General features: G+C 44.8%; 1 protein-coding gene across 14 annotated transcripts in view; it reads right to left on the bottom strand.

Annotated features, from left to right (window-relative positions):
- Positions 1 to 20,403, bottom strand: part of EEPD1 (endonuclease/exonuclease/phosphatase family domain containing 1) — a 78,560-nt gene that overhangs the window by 56,463 nt on the left and 1,694 nt on the right. The window contains exons 3-4 of one of the 14 annotated variants that reach the window (XM_028489897.2): positions 8,642 to 8,725; positions 1,185 to 8,174 (exon numbers count right to left, since the gene is read on the bottom strand). The exons of 5 other annotated variants lie outside the window; for them this stretch is intronic. In XM_028489897.2, the coding sequence (XP_028345698.2) occupies positions 7,991 to 8,174; positions 8,642 to 8,725 (268 nt within the window). In that variant the 3' untranslated portion in view covers positions 1,185 to 7,990. 8 more of the 14 variants (XR_008617357.1, XR_003679792.2, XR_003679794.2 and 5 more) reach the window with 8 other exon arrangements.

Genomic DNA, 20,403 nt, shown 5'->3' with positions numbered 1-20,403 from the left:
AGGCCCAGCGGCCATGGCTCATGGGCCCAGCCGCTCCGCGGCATGTGGGATCCTCCCGGACCGGGGCACGAACCCGTGTCCCCTGCATCAGCAGGCAGACTCTCAACCACTGCGCCACCAGGGAAGCCCGAGAGCAGTGACTCTTAACCGGGGATGAGTTTGCTTCCCAGGGGACACTCATCTGGAGACAGTTTTGGTTGTCATACCTGGGGCAGGGGGTGCTCCTGGCATCTAGCGAGTAGAGGCCAGGGATGTCGATAAACATGCTACAGGCCAGCCCTCACAACCAAGAATTACCTGGCTCAAAGTGTCAATAGAATGTGAATCTATGAAAACCTCAAAATGAAAAAAATTTTTAAATTCAAAATTGCCAAGGTTGAGAGACCCTGCTCTAAAACACATCCTTCTTGACATGTGAGGGCGAATTTCAGCCCTTACTGACTAGTCAACTGTTAAGTTTTTTTTAATCTTAAAAATGGATTTGTGTTTTGAAGAGGACTCTTAAGAGAGACATGTAATAAATGTCCTTTGATCCAGGTGTCCACACTTGTGCTGGGTCCAGACATGAGCCAGGTATATTAACCATTCAGCTGGTAAGAGCGATCAGAAGGCAAAGAGAAGGCCAGGGTCTTGGAACGGGCAGCACATGAAGAGCCCTGAAAATACAAACCATGAAGAACCAGTAGCAAATGCCACCCTCCATTTGTCCAGCGGCCGCCTGGCAGAGAACGGCCTGTCACAAGGCCAGGGAGGCAGTGACTGATCCTGGATCAGGAAATGTCCAGGACAGGTGGGTTTCAACTGGGCTTTGTGTGGTGCAGGCCCCTTCTGGGCCCCTAACCCAGAGCAGACCCCCTCTTACGGGGTTTATGTGTTGTACTTCCAGATGAGACTGCATTTAAAAAAATGTTGGGCTTCCCTGGTGGCGCAGTGGTTGGGAGTCCGCCTGTCGATGCAGGGGACATGGTTTCGTGCCCCGGTCTGGGAGGATCCCACATGCCGTGGAGCGGCTGGGCCCGTGAGCCATGGCCGCTGAGCCTGCGTGTCCGGAACTTGTGCTCCGCAACAGGAGAGGCCACAACAGTGAGAGGCCCACGTACCGCAAAAAAAAAAAAAAAAAAAAAAAAAAAAAAAATGTTTCCTTGGCTAAACAGAGTTTTAAAACCACTGGTCCAGGGGCTATATATCAGAGTGTATCAGTTAAGATTCTTTTTTAAAAAATTTGTTTATTTTATTATTTTATTTTATTTATTTATTTTTGGCTGTGTTGGGTCTTCCTTGCTGTGCGCGTGCTTTTTCTCTAGTTGTGGTGAGCGGGGGCTGCTCTTCGCTGCAGTGCACGGGCTTCTCATTGCGGTGGCTTCTCTTGTTGCGGAGCACAGGCTCTAGGCGCGCGGGCTTCAGTAGTTGTGTCATGCGGCTCAGTAGTTGTGGCTCGCAGGCTCAGGAGTTGTGGCTCGTGGGCTGTAGAGAGCAGGCTCAGTAGTTGTGGCGCACGGGCTTAGTTGCTCCGTGGCATGTGGGATCTTCCTGGACCAGGGCTCGAACCCGTGTTCCCTGCATTGGCAGGCATATTCTTAACCACTGCGCCACCAGGGAAGCCCCCAGTTAAGATTCTTAGTTGCAAGAAACAGAAACCAACACTGGCTGATTTAAGCAGAGAAGTATTGCATTAAAAGGATATTAAGGAGCTAGGGTTGGACGATCAGGAACAAGAGGCAAACATGACCCAGAACTATGGTAGAAAGGACCCCACTGTCTCAATGCCAAATCCTTGATGTAGCAGCCTGTGCAGCTAACAGTAAGCAGCCCTGGACATCGCTCCCTGTCACCGGCCATACTCTCTCTCTCACACAATCCTGTGCAAACTGTCCCTATGGCCACAGTGAGTTGTTTTTTTTTTTTTTTTTTAATTGTAACAGCTTTTTTCTTTTCCTCTGCTTCTTTTTATAAAGTCCCTATAAATTGAAGTTTGGGTGGATGTATTTAAATATTTCTTTTTTTTTAACTGAAGTATAGTTGATTTACAACATCATATTAGTTTCAGGTGTACAACATAGAGACTTGACATTTTTATAAATTCAGAGTGAACTCTTCATAGTTCCTGAGTTGTTAGTGCCAGTGGCTCCCAACTCAGAGATTAGAACGGACACACTGACCTGCAGAGCCCAGGCCCTAGCTGCAAAGGATGCTGGGAAAGTGAGCCTTTGCATTTCCAGCTTCCCCAGTGGGTGGTGGACTCTGCTGCCCATCAAGTCTTATAAGGACAGAAATTTTCTAAGCACAGAAGGGGTAAAGTGGGAGGGACCTAAAAGAATGACAGTGGGAATATAAGGGCTCTGGGTCCTCAGAAAGTAAAATGCATTGACAAGAGGGGGAAAAGGGCCCAAGTACTGTTTATATTTTTTGTATGTTTTAAATGTTTCATATCAAAACTAAAGGTCCCTACTTGGATGCCAAAAAACAAACTTCATTGTTTGGCCTAGCACTATGCAAAAGACCAAGGACATGGGAGCAGCCACCAGGCCACTTGGAAACCTGGTTAAAGAAAAAGAAACTTCTAATTTTCACCTGGGTTGCTTTTAGGTGAAATCAGATGCCAGTACCACTGGGCTTGGCTGAAACTAACCAAGGAGGAGGGCCTGCAAATAATTAGTTAGAAGGCAGCGTACAGCCAACTGCATACAGGTCTTCCCAACTCGACTTACTCACTGAGAAAGTGGAAGAAGCAAAGAAGCAATTAACAGTAAAGATAAAGATCTATTTTAAAAGATGGGTATATTTATAACTCACACATACCCAGACACTCTGTAGGTGGAGGCATGTACAGACATATGTCTGTGGTCAAACAGGAATCCATGGACACGTGAGAAGCAAAAAAGATTTGCAAAAATGGGACTCAATAAATGATGTTTGAACTATAATAGATAATTCCAAGTTCTTTGATCTCAAATTTGACATAAAATAAAGTCTGACTCACTGCTAGGGTTGCCCTGAACAAAGAAAATTAATTTTAAATTTAAACATTTATAACTTATGGTCACTACTTTTTTTTTTTTTTTTTTTAGTTTTTTTTTTGTTTAAAGCCAGCAGCCATGTTTTGGTTCTTCCACCGGGCCTGCTCATATTTGTATACCTACTCATACAAGAAGGGCAATCTGAGATTTAAAAAGAAGAATTGATTTATGCTCGAAAAATATGAATCGTGGAGAAAGGCAAAATGAACTAAAATTATTCAGGGTGAGAATATAAGGTGGAAGGAGATTGAACTGAGGTCTCCAAACATACAGAGAGAGCCTCAGAGAGGTTCTGACTGGCTGGTTTTCACTTCTACTAGGAAAGACTTAGAAAAATGGGCCTAAACTACAAATAAGGGATGTACAGTAAGTGAAGGAAGAGTATCATGGTAATAAGAACAGTTAAATACTGGAATGAGTAACAGTGCAAAACTTTGGAACTTTATTCTCTGGGGATTTTAAAAACAGGGAATCAAAGTATCTAAAATCTAAGCTAACAGAGAATGCACAAGACCTTCATGGAAAAATAAGTTAAGCTTTATTAAAAGTTCCAAAAGGCACAAATAAATGAAGAAAAGTAGATTTTCCAGGAAAAGGTGACTTATCATTTCAATGATGTCAAATTGTCTCAAACTTCATGTATAAAGTCAATGCATTTCCAATCAAAATTCCAACAGGATATTTGAGAAACTCAAACTGATTGTAAAACGTGTCTGGTTAGAGACTTTTTTTTCCCAGCATTCACTGTGCTCCCTGTCTCCATGCTTTGCTCTTGCCAGTCACTCAACCTGGAATGCCCTTCTGCCTTTTATTCCCTCAGCTAACTTCATTCACCTTCCAAGATTCAGTTCAGGCTTCTTCTCTCCTAGAAAGCCTCCCTTGGACCTCTAGCCTGGGCTAAGGGATGCATCCTCCACAGCTTGAGTTTACACCCTTGATCTTAGCTTCAGGGTTAGCTATTGTCTACCTACCTACCTACTACTATCTCACCCTGAACTGTGAGCTTGTCAAGGGCGGAGCTACGTCATTCATCTCTGGACATCCAATACCTGGCACAGCCTGGCACAGGACATGCTTAATGAACTGGAGAACTTTCTTGTCAGGTAACACCCAGATGACAACTCCTACGTACTGAGCACCTACCACGTGCAGCCCAGTGCTAGGTGCTCTATAGACCTCTGACCTTCTCGACTGACCAGCAAGGTTGCAGTATGACAGCCCCTATCAAATGAGGCAGCCAAAGTTCAATGTTGGTTAAGCAGCTTGTCCCAGGCCACCAGGCTAATAACGGGCGGGGCCACGTTTGGAACCTTGGCAGAGTTGGCTCCAAAGCTCTTTCCAGACCCCGCCCCGCTCCGCTCCCCATGTTCTCCTTCCTGTTGTGGAGCGCCTGCCACTAGCCGCTGCGCAGGATGAGGGCGGACGAGACAGACCCCACCCCGGCCCCGCCTGTGCGGCGGCGGAAGAGGGCTGAAGCCCCAACCGGCGGAGAAACCAATAGGAGCCGGCACAAAAAGTGAGCGCTCTTCACCGCCCCTCAAATCAGAGCCTGACCCGGGGGGTCAGCCCGGCAGACGCTCTCACCCTTCCCAGGGCACCCATCCACCCACACACCACATCCACCCGTCCATTCCAGATGGGGATCAGGCACCGGGCACTGTCTCCTCCCACGAAGGCCCCGGCCACACCTCAGGGCCTTGGCCCCGACCCAGGGAAGGCGGTCTCCACGGCGTCACCCACCTGCACCAGGCCCAGTGGCCGGGCGCTCACCTCACAGCCACCTGCAGTCAAGGGCAGGCACCCACCGCCCCGGGGAAGCCGGAGTCGAGGCAGCCACTCCCCTTCTCTCAGGTTAGGGAATTTTTAAGCAGAAAAACAAGGAAGGAGAGTTACCTGACCAGATGCCATGGTATTAACAACAGTGTGGTTACAGCACCGGAACGCATGAGTTGACACACATTAAATTTGCCATGCACATATGATAAAGGATGATAAAGTGCGCATACAAATCAGTGGGGAAGGAACAAGTTGTCTGTGGACGGGACTAGAAAAATTGAAAAAAAGAAAACTGGATCCCGACCTCATACCTACTCAAAGGTAGACTCCAGATAGAGTGAAAACTTAAATGCAAAAGATAAAACTATGCAACTAAGAAGCTAAGAGGAAAATGTAAGAATGAACTTGGGGTGAGATGGATTTGTTCAACAGCATCCAAAAGGGAATTGATAGATTTAACCACAGCAAAATTAAGAATTTCTGTTGTGTGCAGGGCACCACAAAGTTAACAGAGGGTGATAAAGTGGGAGAAGAGCTCTGCAATCTCTGAGACCAAAAAGGGGATTGGCATCTAGAATGTGCATGAACATTTCAAAACAACTGGGAAAAAAAAAAAAAAAAAAAAGGAACTTTAAATTTTACAAAATGGGCAAAAGCTGAGAAAAGGTGTCCCCCAGAGGAGAAATCCAAATGGCTAGAAAAGTATGTGAAGGACATGGTGGCCTCACTGGTAGCAGGAGGCCTGAGGCAGCCTCGTTCGCCATCACCTGGGGATGGACACTGGCCTACCCTTGCACATGGCCAATGACTAAGCAGCAGTCAGGAGCAAAGAACTAGCTGGAAACCATAAAAACACAAGGTTTTTTGTAGATGAAACCATTATATTTTTCAAAGATATGTCTAAGGACATATATTTAACACTGTGCACTGGGAATCTATGGGAGGGGGATGAAGAAGACAATTTTTAAATAAAACCAAACAGAAGTGGAGCCTAGCACTGATGGATGAGAGAGTGCCATAAACTTAAAGTCTAACGATTCAACGCTCTACAGCTGGGTTCAAAAGAATAAGGAAATAAACATTATACACAGTTCATCTGTCTGGGGTGACTTAGGCAGAGTCCTGTGGGAGGTTCTTTCCTGGCCCAGGGTTCTGGAATTTGCAGATATTGTCACGAACTACCTCCAAATTACCTCTCATTGCAAATCCTGGCATAGGATAACGTTACATTTTGACTTTGGAAAAAAGTAAAAAAGTGCTGAAGTTCCATCCAAAACACATAATTTAAATGTGAAAATCAAAGGACACCAAGTGCTTCTCAAGGACAGTGTTACAAGTCCAGTGCAGCCAGACTGCTCCAGCCAGAATATGTAATGAAGCACACCAAATGGAATTCTGCAGGTTCCTTTCCAGATGGGGGGTTTGTTTCTGTAGGATGGCAGGCATTTTTTCCTATTAGAAAACAATTATTCTAGGTTAGTCTCTGGTATAATGATCCTGTGACTAAGGGGCAAGGAAGAGAGGAATATGGAGTGAAAAGGAAGTCAGCACAAAGATATACTTTATCAGCTTGGAAACAGGTGTGAGAACAGGCCACCCAGCGCTATGCAGACAGTTCTCCAAAGAAGACATACAAATGGCCAGTAAACACCTGAGAAGACGCCCAGTATCACTAATAGTCATTAGGGAAATGCAACTAAAACCCCTAATGAGATACCACTTCATGCCCGTTAGTATGGCTAAAATAAAAAAAGAAACGACAACAAGCGTTGGAGAGGATGTGCAGAAAATAGGAGCCCTCATATATCACTGGTGGGAATGTAAAACGGTGCAGCCATTCTGGAAAACAATCTGGCAGTTCCTCAAAGTGTTAAACATAGAATTACCATATGACTCAGCAACTCCACTCTTAGGTATACACCCAAGTGATATGAAAAGGTATGTCATACAAAAACTTGTACATGAAAGTTCATAGCAGCATTATTCACAATAGCCAAAAAGTAAAAATAACCCAAATGTCCATCAGTGAGGTATATCCATATAATGGAATATTATTCAGCCATAAAAAAGAAATATACGTGCTACAACATGGATGAACCTAAGTAAAAAAAGCCAGACACAAAATGCCATATATTACATAATTTCATTTATAGGAAATGTCCAGGACAGGCAAATCCACAGAGACAGAAAATAGATCAGTGGTTGCCTGGGGCTGGGAGGAGGGCAGTGACTACTAATGGGTATGGAGTATCCTTGTGGGTGATGAAAATGTTCTGGAAGAGTGGTGAGGGTTGTGCAGCTTTGTGAATACACTAAAAACCGCTGAATTGTACATTTTAAAGGGGTGAACTATGTGGTATGGAAATTATATCTCACTTTTTAAAAAATCCTGTGTCCCCAAAGCCCTGCATTCCTGACCTCACTGGATGATAGAATTGGATGACTTCCTCAAGCACCAGCTGGGCCCTGTGCCAGGGAGCACCTCCCTTTTAAAATTGTCTCTCACACTTTCTAGATATAAAAGACTAGGAAAGAACTGTCCCCTTCCTTAACCTCCTGGTTCCATCTCCAGGTTTATGGATTCTCTGCCTCTGAATATAAAAGTGTTTGGGCTCTGAGTAATTCTGCCCAGCTTTGAACTTCTGCTCTACACTCACCAACCATGTGACTTGGACAAGTTTACTTAAATTATTTAAGTTTCCTTATGCGTAAGGTGGGAATACTTTGCCAGCCTCACTGGGATGGTGCAAACATTAAGTTAGTTAATGAATATAAAAGGCTGAGCAACAGCACATGGGGCAAAGTAAATAGTCAATAGATGTCAGGGGTCGTTTCTCCTTTCCACAAATTCCTGAGTGTAGTGTTAGGGTGCTGAAACTAGGCTGTATGTACAGTCTGGGAGTACAGAGGGCATCACACAGGCAATGACAACAGAATGCCTGTTATGGGAGGGGAAACGCAGGCCAATAGGGGAGCCCGTAGCTGTGGTGCTTAACAATAAGTCAGGGACAGTCGAAGTTGAGTAGCTTTCACAGTGGTCCCTCTGAATCACACCTTTCCATGGCAATGCTAAAGGGCACTACAATTCTAAAGGGCAGACAGACTCATGTGTCACCATTACTTGTAGCCAAGGGCAAGCAGAGAACTTGGCAAAGTGGAGCCGCTGCCTTGGCGGGGGGCGGGTAGGAGGTTTCAGGTCACTGCTGGCATTTCAGGAGAAAACCAAGGACTGGCAAGCTGGAAGGAGAGAAGTTCAAGGGAAACAAATCCCAGTCCCTAACTGCTGGTGTGTACTTGCCGTGGCCCGGCCAGAAGGCCGTTCCTCTTGTCCAGCAGACTGTCACTCCAGGAACTCTCACGCAGCTTTCTCCAGCATTTAAACTGTTAAGCAAGTACTTGAAATCATCACTGCCCCAGGAAAAACCAAGAAATCAAAAAATCACTGCTCCTCACAAAAAGCCAAAAAGGAAGTCCCTGGGCGATTTTTCTTACACCATCTTGTTATGGGCTGAATCGTGTCCCCCAAAACCAATATGTTGAAGTCCTAACCCCCAGTACTCTAGTATGTGACTGTATTTGGATGCCATCAGAGTAGCCCCAATCCAATAAGACGATGTCCCATGAGAAGAGGAAATTTGGACACAGACAGGTACCGAGGCAAGACCATGTGAAGACACAGGGAGATGACGGCTATCTACAAGGCAAGGAGAGAGGCCTCAGAAGAAACCAACCCTGTCGACACCATGATCTTACACTTCCAGGCTCCAGAACTGTGAGAAAATAAATATCTTTTGTTTAAGTCACCCAGTCTATGCTCTGACAGCCCTAGCAAACTAATACAATCTTACCTGTAAAAACAAATACTTTTTCTTCTCTGAGTTGAAGGGCATTTGGTAGAAATAGTGACCATTTTCCCTCTCTGTAGAAAAAGCCTAAGGGTTGGAAGGGATTTTGTGATTCAGAAGAACTGCACACATTTAAACATATAGCCTTTATCAATATAATCCATCAATAAAAATACCACAGTTATTTTGATGAACACAGATATGTATCTGGAATCAGGGGTTAGGGGTAATCCTGCAGTCTTATCTCTCACTCATCACCCAGTTTATTTCTATAACTTGCTTTGGTAGGTCAATAACAAGAAATTCCTGATTTTCATAGATTAGATAAATAGTTGCAAATAGTAACATTCTGAACAATCATCTAGAGTCTCAGATGTTCTTCAATTTACCCAAAAGTCTAAAGGACAGAAGCAACTTTTATTTCCAAGCTGAAACTCTCATAATATCTAAGTTGAAACTCTCACAATATCTAACAACTATTTGCACTTTTACTGTAAATGTTGGAAGCATCAAAACCAATACAATTCAAGATCACAAATCTACTCTAAACAGTCCTGCCTGGCATTTAACAGAGCCCAGTGTGTGAGTACTGAGACAGGAGTCTCTCACACAGTTTCACATGTATGAACATGAATTTAACATGAACAAAAATTGAACTCGAACATTAAATTCAGAACGGCTAAAAAAGACAGTACAGAGTTACAAACTTGGAAAGGTGTTTTATACACCATCGACTCCAGTCCACCTGCTTATTAAATCCCTCCCAGCTCACAGTTATTCATGAGTTTCATAAGCGGGCCATCTATGGCACTGAAGAAAATGCTGACTAGTACAGGTATTAGGTCAAAATTTTTTTAAAGAGCTCATTACTCCTTCACCTCTTTTATTTCTAAAAGTTGCACGAGATTTGGGGGAAGAAACTGGGTCAATGAACTCCTGACCTTATAACTAGTTATATTTTTGAGTCAATCTTCTAGAAAAAATAACAGTGCATCAGTAACACCCCACAGTTACGGCCAGGGGTCTGCAATATACATCCACAGCAAATGCTGTCTCTAGACTACAGAAATAATGTAACTTGAGCCCAGGTAGTAGTGTTCTTAAAAACACAACAGAGGTTCTCCTAACCAACCTCTGCTCAAGGGATCCACCAGACTGTCCCCACTCCCTTTGTAAAACATGCTGAGAGCTGGGCACCCGTGGCACGCTGAGTTCTCCTGGCGGATGAGCTGTGCACTTCCCCTCTCGAGTGGGGCATCACATGCTCATCCAGGGTCAGCTATGTCTGTCCCCAGACTTGTTTTTGTCAGTTGTATATATTACTGTGGTCTCCTAAATGTGACATAGACTGTCGAAACAGGAATGTGAGCAGAAAAAGTTGTTTCTAAGAAAAGGAAGATGAATGTTAGCCAAGCTTCTATGAAAGCAAATTGTTTAAAGAGACTGCTGTCAAAATAGGTGTGGGCAAGATGATTGTAAAAAGACTGGAAAGTCATAAAAATATAGTATCCCACGCTCAGATTGCTTTGCAAATACCCTCGCTCCACTTTGAATAAAGAAATACTGGATACACACACACACACACACACACACACACACACACACACACACACCAAATGATATTGTTATCCACATACTTATGAAAGATCACGACTAGGGAACTCAAACCAAGATGGTTAAGGGAGCACCTAGTCCAGTAAAAAGGCTGGGGTGATGAATAAAATACAAATTTGTGGAAAAGCATTAGTGAACTAACAGTAGCTTTTTATCATCAAGCCTTGGAATCTAATTGCTTGGATTATAATCCAAGCTCCATCACCTAAAAGCTGTGTGACCCTGGGGAAAATTACTCGGCTTCCCTGAGTCATCGCTCCTCTATCTGTAAGAGGACTGATGATGGTATCCAGTGTATAAGCCATCAGCCACAGTAATTATCAGTGTTAACTATCATTGTTTCTGTTCTTGGTACAACTACTACTACCATCACGGTCATGGACACTGAAAATATAATCACTGAAAATATAATATGTGGAGGGGGAGGGACACACAGTATTTCACTGTTTAAAATGAGTCCTCAAATTAAAAACAACTGGGAACCACTTTGCAAAGAGCTAACCAGTAATATGACACAATGACCTGCAGTTGCAGAGGCTGCTCACCAAGCAAGGAAGGACAAAGCCCCAAATCTACCGGCAGGTGAGTCCCAAGCCTAATCACTGGTACTTAGAGGCCACTAAAATTTTTACTTTTTCCCCATTTAAGAAAGCAGAGACTGCAAAAATATTTAAGTCAGACCGAATTTGCTTAATGAAAATACATTCTGGGGAATTTTTTTTTTTCATAGAGAATTGGGTAAGTATTTTTAAAAACAACAATCCACCTGAGACCTCCCACTTTAAAAGACACCATGCTTTTAGCATAAGCTGGGAAACACGAAGTAGTGACTTCACCCTCCAGCTTTTGGGTGAGCAAACCAGATTCAGATCCCTAGAACACAATAAAACCACACCCAAAATGCACACAACCTTCAATGTGGCCACGTGAACAACATTCTCTTGGCATCACATTTCAGGAGTTTACAGCAGCTTCTAGATAAAACAATTGAAGGCCCAGTTTAACAGCTTAATCAGGTAATGGCTGAATCAAAATAGAATTCGCAGGAAACAAGGGCTTGTTGGAAACAAACAACTGAGCAGCAGAGGTAGGCAGCTGTACTCAGTAAAGAAAACTCAGCGTTTCTTTACCCAGTAGTTTAGTACAAGGATTCAAGACTTCTTTAGGGGCTTCCCCGGTGGCGCAGTGGTTAAGATTCTGCCTGCTAATGCAGGGGACACAGGTTTGAGCCCTGGCCCGGGAAGATCCCACATGCTGCAAAGCAACTAAGCCTGTGCGCCACAACTACTGAGCCTGCGCTCTAGAGCCCGTAAGCCACAACTACTGAGCCTGCGTGCCACAACTACTGAAGCCCGCATGCCTAGAGCCCGTGCTCCGCAACGAGAGAAGCCACCGCGATGAGAAGCCCGCGCACCGCAACGAAAGGTAGCCCCCCGGCTCGCCGCAACTAGAGAAAGGCCACGCACAGCAATGAAGACCCAATGCAGCCAAAAATAAATAAATAAATAATAAATTTAAAATTAAAAAATTTCTTTATAATGAACCGCTTACTCTGAGCACATCTCCCCAGGGTTTCTACCCACTGGAGTCCAGCTGTTTGGCAGCTGTCAATCAAAACACTAAAGTAAGGATTGCTGTCCAGATCAGGCCTGTGTACAGTCATCAGGAATAGGCTCAGGAAGTTTCTGAGGTTCCTAAATATTTGTTGAGGACTACAAGCAGAGCAGGGCATTTTTGTGGCCTATCCTGGGTGTTCACATAAGACTCACTGGTGTGGAATTTCCACTAAGCTGCACATGACTACACATAGACCAGGGTGTCCATGATGAACACATCACATTTTAGTGAAATGCATGATTTTATCTGTTACTGGCAGAGATTGTTATTAAGGAACTCCAGGATAAAATCTTTTGTAAGGTAGGGTAATTTTGAAATAAAAATAACACCTACCTCTCAACGCTCTTCTCTCCTGTGAGGCACCGTGTGTGGGAGCCTGCCACGTTCCCAGTCTGAGCATTACAGAGCCGAGCCCAGGCGGTGGGCCAGCCTGGACCCCTGCGTGTTGGAAGCTGCCTCTGACTTCCTCCTCACCAGGCAGCTGCAATGGGAGCGGCCGACTTGCCCGCCAACAAGACCCTAGCCGCTCAGACCCCGGCCTCCCCTCCGGACTAACTCCTCTCCAACCACCTGACTTGGTCCTGTCCCCCAATCCTTCCTCTGTGCTGAGGTCTCCACCCACCTGCAAGAGCCAAGCAAACAGGTACCAGACCCCTGTGCTTATTAAGCTTGACCTCCTCGTTCAAAACACTCATCACCCCGGTAAGTACCTGCGAACGTGTCTCCTTGTAAGACTGTGACCTCCCTGATGCCAGGGCAGGGTCTCCCTGTGCCTTTGACCTTACCAGGTAAGTGCTCGATCAGTGCTGAATTTAACTTATGGAAATGTCTTTTGATAGAAACAGTTACCTAAAACTCCCCATATATGTCCTTGTTCTACGTGTACGTGATACTAAACAGCAGAAGTGGCCTTGTCAGATGCCCGGTGTGTGGTTAGGCCATTTAAGATGGCTGTTTTCTTGTTCTCTGTACATCCCCTGCTCGAGTAGTCCCTGCTTCACTCACATGACTACCCAATCCTCTTAATTATAGGGCTTAATTAGTCCCTAGTAACTGATGAGCACACCGGACGTCAATTCCCCCCTACAAACGATAGCCTCCTTCTCCAGCAAGTACCAAAGACTGCTGCCATGTCCTGCCCGCCGTCTGCCGAACAAGGCGGGGTGTAGATCCAGGACCCTTTGTGTAAGATTCCCCAGTCCAATAAACCATTGATGTCTCTGTCACTGTCTCTGGGCTCTTTCTTCGTCTCGAGGCTGGACAACTATAAGGCTTGGAGGACTGCGGGGTATAGCCCAACACCTGGGCTGCACAGAGGACCACAAGGCCTCTTCCTCCATCCACTATGGACCAAGATCCCACACCTATCCAGAGTGAGGCAACAGCAGATGGAGGGGTGAGGTCAGCAAACTGCCTCATGCCGACACAATGCAGAGGCATGTGAGTCAGCCCTGGGATTTCTTAAATGCCTCTGAGCCTGTCTTCTAGGAATCTACCCAGTTAATCCCCACAATAACCAAAACACAGGCAAGTCTTTCCAGTTTTTGCCTCTAAAGATCCTCTTATCCCCACCCACTTCTCCTGCTCCCCGGTCACCATCCTTTTCAGCCTTTATTCTGTATCAGCCTCTCTACTCAACTCCCAGGACCCACTCCAAGCAGCTCCCCCAGCAGCCAGAACAACCTGGTAACAGCTAATTCATCACCTCTGCTTCTAATCCTCTGTGGCCTCGTCCCGCTGTTAAAGTAAAAGCCTTGCAGGGCCCACCCACCTGGCCCTGCCTCCCCCTGCAGCCCTAGCCACCTGCCACTCCCGGGACTCCACTCTCTCCAAAACAAACACTCTCAGGGCCTTTGCACTTGCTGGTTCCTCGGGTGAAGCACTCTTTCCCCCAAGTTTTTCCATGCCTGGCTCCTCAGCTGACTCTTTAGCTTTCAGCTGAGGCTTCCTTGACCCCCATCTACTCAGCAAGCCTCCATCACCCTCAGCCTCCGCCACTACCCATAATTATTTATCTGTGTACTGACTTGTCCATCTTCTTACCTAAAATGGAAGCTCTATAAGAGCACCAGCTTTGTCTTGTCCTACACTTTATTACCAGAGCCTGACAGAGAGCCTGGTACTTAGTGAGAGCTCAAAAGATTTCTGTTGAATGAATAAATAATAAAGGAATGAATATCTCCTGGAAGAATCAATACTTTCCACAACCCCGCCCCACCCCCACCAAATCAGATCCCAAATGGGCTCAGCCTTCTGGAAAGACAAAAGTAACAGCTTTCCCTTTGGTGAAATGAACCCTGCATCTGCCCACCCCAGGCCTTCCCTTCATTCACACTCTCTTCCCTTATTAATCCTCAGCAGTCCTATTTCTGACCACCTTTCTCTCTGGAAACCATCCAGATCTCCTTGGCTCAGAAAACCGGAACTCCGCCTTGGAGTGGAGCCAAGGTCACAGACTCACATTTGAGGGTCCGGGTGGAGGGGCCCTGGCGCCCTCTGGAGTGCTCTACCTCTGGCCAAAAGCCCTGTCCTTCCGAGGAACAAAAACAGGAAGGGAGCAGAGGCCTCCAGCGGCTTGACACAGTCCCGAGAGTCTAGGCAAAGCCCTGATGCCTGGCCAGCCTCAGACCCAAGACAGGGAGGAAAGAGCAGGTGGGCCGGGGGTCAGTCAAGGGACGTGGAATTTGGGAAGAGACACCTCCACTCCCTGCTCTGAAATCAAACAAACGTCTGGCTTCAAAACCTGATTCCAACATCATCTCCATCTCTAAAGGCCACATGGCTGCCATTTAATCTCTCTGAGCCTCCGTTTCCACAGCTGTCAAAATAGATTTCACAATTTCTACTTTAAGGGGATTGCTGGGCACTTTGCCCCCAGATGTTATGTCTGGCTGCATCCATCTACCTTTCAGTCCCGCAGGATGAGCCCATTATTCTTTTTTTTTAAAAATAAAATTATTTATTTTATTTATTTTATTGTTTTGGCTGTGTTGGGTCTTTGTTGCTGCGCGGTCTTTTCTTTAGTTGCAGCGAGCGGCGTCTACTCTTCGTTGCGGTGCGCAGGCTTCTCATTGCAGTGGCTTCTCTTGTTGTGGAGCATGGGTTCTAGGCGCACGGGCTTCAAAAGTTGCAGCACGCGGGCTCAGTAGTTGTGGTGTGCGGGCTCGGTTGTTCCGCGGCATGTGGGATCTTCCCGGACCAGGGCTCGAACCCATGTCCCCTGCATTGGTAGGCGGATTCTTAACTACTGCACCACCAAGGAAGCCCCGAGCCCATTATTCTTAAAGGAAAAATTCAACCAGGTATCAGTCCTACTCAGTGACTTTTGATAAAATGTATGGATTTTTCAGACTGTTTTGAGGCTGAGCCATAAAAGCTGATTCACATTGCTTAACTTGGTTTAAAAACAGGGCCAGTCTAACTCCAGAATTCAGCATATGCATGTACACAGCAGCCATTCAATAGGTGTTTTTCATTGAATGAATCAAACGACAAGATGGGTTGTGTCTATATTGAGCCTACTAACCAAGTCTGATCAACTAAAATCTCTTTTTTCACAATGAGTGCATGCTGCCAGGCACTAATTCACCTTGTGCTTTGATATCTCAAACAAACACGAGGCAAGAAAACAGATTCAGACCGTAAAAAGGCTCAAGACTTTGAGACTCATGTTCCCTTCTGACGGAGGCCATGGGGAAAATGTACAAGTGGGATGCTAAACCTCCTTATTTCTTTTGGAGATTATCTGTCAGCTCCCACAGGACTTATGCTTTCAGAAACCAAAGGGACTTTCCAAAATAGAACAACTCCTCAGCAAAAAACAAAAAATTAAAATTAAACAAGCTTCTCAACATCACTAATCATTAGGGAGATGCAAATCAAAACCACAATGAGATACTACCTCACACCTGTCAGAATGGCTATCATCAAAAAGGCGACAAATAACAAATGCTGGAGAGGATGTGGAGAAAAAGGAACCCCCGTGCACTGTTGGTGGGAAATGTAAATTGGTGCAGCCACTATGGAAAACAGTATGGACGTTCCTCAAAAAAAAGAAAAATAGAACTACCATATCATCCAGCAATTTCACTCCTGGGTATAGATCTGAAGAAAACAAAAACACTAATTTGGAAAGATATATGCACTCCTATGTTCACTGCAGCATTATGTACAATAACCATGATATGGAAGCAACCTAAGTTCCCATTAATAGATGAATATAGATATTGTTTACACACACACACACACACACACACACACACACACACACACACACACAGAATGGAATATTACTCAGCCATAAAAAAGAATGAAATTTTGCCATCTGCAACAACATGGATGGACTTGGAGGATATTATGCTAAGTGAAATAAGTCAGACAGAGAAAGACAAATACTGTATGATATCACTTATATGTGGAGTCTAGAAAACAAATTAACAAACATAACTAAACAGAAACAGAATCATAGATACAGAGAACAAACAGATGCTTTCCAGAAGGGGCCAGGGGGAGAGAAATAAGTGAGGGAGATTAACAGGTACAAACTTCAAATTACAAAATAAATGAGTCATGGGTATGAAATGTACAGTGTGGGGAATATAGTCAATAATTATGTAGCATCTTTGAATAGTGACAGATCATAACTAGACTTATCATGGTAATCATTTTGAAATATATAGAAATATCAAATAGCTATGATGTATATCAGGAAGCAACCTAGTGTTGTAGGTCAGTTATACTTCCCACAAACAAACTCTTAGAAAAAGAGATCAGATTTGTGGTTACCAGAGGCGGGGTGTAGAGGGAGGAGAAATTGGAGGAAGGTGGTCAAGAAGTACAAACTGCCAGTTAAAAGATGAGTAAGTACTACGGACCTAACGTATAAAATGATTAATATAATGAACACTGCTGTGTGTTACATATGAAAGTTGTTAGGCGAGTAAAGCCTAAGAGTTCTCATCACAAGGAAAAACACATGTTTTTTTCTATTTCTTTGAGTTTGTATCTATATGAGATGATGGATGTTCACTACATTTATTGTGGTCATCACTGCATGACGTCTGTAAGTCAAATCATTATGCTGTACACCTTATACAGTCGTGTATGTCAATTATATCTCAGTAAAACTGGAAGAGAAAAAAGGAAACAATCTTCATTCCATAGGCGGGCTGCCACCAAATTTTGCAAGACTATTTAGCAGAAGCATTCCTTTTTTAGTCTTGCTCCATAAATACTGAAAACAAGGAAAAACACTGCCTAAGACTGAGATTTGGCAAAGGAATCTGATGAAACCCGTCGGTTCTGTGCCATAGCGTGACGTCCCTGAAGGCTCCTGGTGATCGTGTGATTATCGAGCTTTCTGCTGTCCTATCTCAGGCTTCCTGTGCAAAACATGATTTCTTGTAACTCATACACATTTGTCCACCAATGCAGCAGCATCTCAGGGCCAGAACAGACTATCCCGTTAGAGTCCCACCCAGGCATGCTTTAGTCCCCCACCTACTAAAGCAAACCCACAGAAAGGAAAACAAGAGCCAGCTATTCTCTTTGCAAAAGAAGTGCCCAAGCGTTTGTGTTTCTGTGGGCTGTTCCCCCCATTAGCTACATTTAACATATGGAAAAACTGAGACTTGGAGAGGTTAAGGAATTTCATCAGTTTAACACATTAAGAGGTGGAGCCAAGGGTTTTCGTTTTGGGTTTTTTTGTTTCATTTTTTTCCTTTACAATGGATTTAATGTAAGAAAATGGGACTAGTACACAATTTGGCAAGTGCCCTTGGTTAGGCAGAGTGTGGGATGCCTGAACAAGAGGCAGGATAAAGGTGAAGTGCTTACAAAACATCACGCCTGTGAAGAGCATGAGTCTAAAGTCAAAAGGTTCTGGGTCCTAGTCCCAGCTGAGTCACTAATGAGTTTTGGGATGGAGGTAAGTCATTTAACTTCTTTGGTTTTAGTTTCCTCACCCAGAGATGGAGACTCATTAACAAAAGCATGCATTACCTACTTCCCAGAGTTACTGAAGAAATCAAATGAATGTGAAAACTGTTGGAAAATATGAAGGCACACCCAGAAGTCAGGTAACTCCTGTACCACATATATATATACGCACATATATATATATGTATGTATGAAAATCAAGAGCCACCCAAAAAATTACATGCATCCATTCTTGCTCAAACTAAATGTATTTCCTCTTACTAATAAAAGGATCAACTAGAATGCGAGAGATTTTTGTGAATCAGGATGAACACAGCTCTTGGAGAATGTGCACTGCTGTTTTGAAGACACGTGATCACAGCCAGGCATCTTTTGGTGCCCTAGGACAGTCACACAGGCAAATGGACCCACTCCAGTTCTGCAGGGGGTCAAGCCCTAAGCCAATTACTTCAGGTTTACCAGACTAACAAGGTGCTTGGAGCACCCAGAATACTGAACACATCGTGAACAGGCAAAAGGAACCACCAACCCACAGGACAACAGATGTGGCCAAGTGTGAGAAATGTGATGGGGACATAAGTCACATTTAAAGTCACTCCCAGACGCTCCCTTCTACACCCTTCTGGGTTTCGGTAAGCTCTTCCTGCACTCTCACCTGAGGACAGCAGTCAAATACCTTCAACAAATCATCACCCCTCGAGGAAATCCAAACAAGAGACACCAGGACAAATCCCTCGCTGGACAAGCAAGCGCTCTTCCTCGGTGTACCCCTGGCTGCCCCAGGTTTGCCCTGCAGATCGGAGCCCACTCTGAGGTCGGCTGTTTCTTGCTCACTCTCCCATTTTCTACTCTTTACATTCATCTGTTCTAGAATCTGAATAAATCCTTCAAACTCTGACCAGAAAGAACATCATATGGTTGAATAACAGGATGACCAGAGCAACCAAAGAAAACAGTACCTAGAAAGCTCTGCCTGGACTCACAGACCTTGTCAGAAAAGCCAGTGCAGTGGAAGGCGCTTTACAGGGCAACCCACAGGGATAGCTGACTGCCAATACACAGTACAACGGGGCTCAAACCTTAGTGCATATCAGAACCAGCCAGAGGGTGCGTGAAAACACAGAAACCCAGAATTTCTGAGTCAGTTGCTGATGTTGGTCCAGAGACCACGCTTGAAAACTCTGTCATAGTTAGTGGGCAAGGGCTACTCAGTCTATCATTCTTATTGGGGCAACTTCAGATCCTGATTCATCCTCCTCCACCCCGCAAACTAAGCCTTAAGAAAACTCATGATAGGAATTAAATAGCTAGCCCTCCTCCTCCTCCTTTCTCCTTGCCCATACATACACCCATGCAGCCACGGATGGAGAGAACAACTGCCAAGCCATTCCCGACAAGTACCTCCTAGGCTGAGTCCCGTTCTCACCTGTGAACGAGATGATTTTGCAAAAGGAGTGAGTTATGCTGTAAAACAGAGGACATGGCGGTGCAGGAAGAGCACTCAGGGGTTCCCCAGGTCCCATTCCCTGAGCTGGTGCAAGGTCCCTCGATCCTCAGTGACGGAGCATGCCAGTGGGACGGTGCCAGGGAAACGTTGCGACCTGGTTTTCTCCTCACTCATTTATCCTGATACTCTGCCGCAATGCACTGTGATTTCCCGCCCAGAAGTCACTTCATATCACTAACTGCCACCTCACCAGCCTCACCAACAGCTCAGTGCAAAAGAAAGCAGCGAGTGGCCCTAAACATACTGTGTCTTGGGGGGGTGGCACGGCCAATTCCCTCCAGACCGGGATCAGAGGGTTTCTGCCCTGGAAGGGACCATTAGAAACATTTCTTTCCTTCCCAAAGTTGATTATGTTATATAATACACTATTGCACTAACAGCGGGAGTTACTGCTACAATAATATTGTTTTGTTTTAGGGAGGGTTAACGGAAGTTCCTACAGAAAGCAGTGTTGTGAATAACGTAAACACTCAGTGATAAGAGCCCATCCTACAACTCTCATCTTCTACGGTTCAAATGGGAAAATCTGGCCAATATTCACCACACTTCAGCTTGGACTTTTTTGACTCTGGGACAGGAGAGGTTACATACATTTGAGGCTGCAACTGTGGGCCTACAAACCAACTTCAGGCTAAATAAGGGAAAAGAATGAAGAGTGATTCATTCACAGCATTTCAGTAAATATACATAGCACATATGTTTGCAAATACCTGGCCTTTAAGATGATTTTCTGCACACAAATAGGCATATTTGGTGGAACAAATGTGACTCTGCCTCCCAAGAAAGAAAAAATCCAAGTAGCTCTTTCATACATGCAAAACTGCAATAGTTCCCAGGCTCTGAGTGCCTGATCTGGTGTGAACCCCATGAAGTCTTGTAAGCCAAACTATATTCTCCAAAGCAGTAACACCAATACAATCTCCACTTACCCCAAAGTTAGGAACCGATCTCAGATATACCACGTTCAAGATACAGACCTCAAGCCCAGACAGCTGTATTCAGAAAATTCTGGAACAGAAGAAGAGCTCAGCCACTCAGAATACTGCACGATACTGGCTGGGGCCTCAAGAACACTGATTTAAAAATCTTG

The sequence above is a fragment of the Physeter macrocephalus genome, chromosome 5 (assembly GCF_002837175.3).
Source record: "Physeter macrocephalus isolate SW-GA chromosome 5, ASM283717v5, whole genome shotgun sequence".
Taxonomy (NCBI): domain Eukaryota; kingdom Metazoa; phylum Chordata; class Mammalia; order Artiodactyla; family Physeteridae; genus Physeter; species Physeter macrocephalus.
Note: the sequence above shows the minus strand (reverse complement) of the source record. Positions and strands in the feature narration are given on the sequence as shown.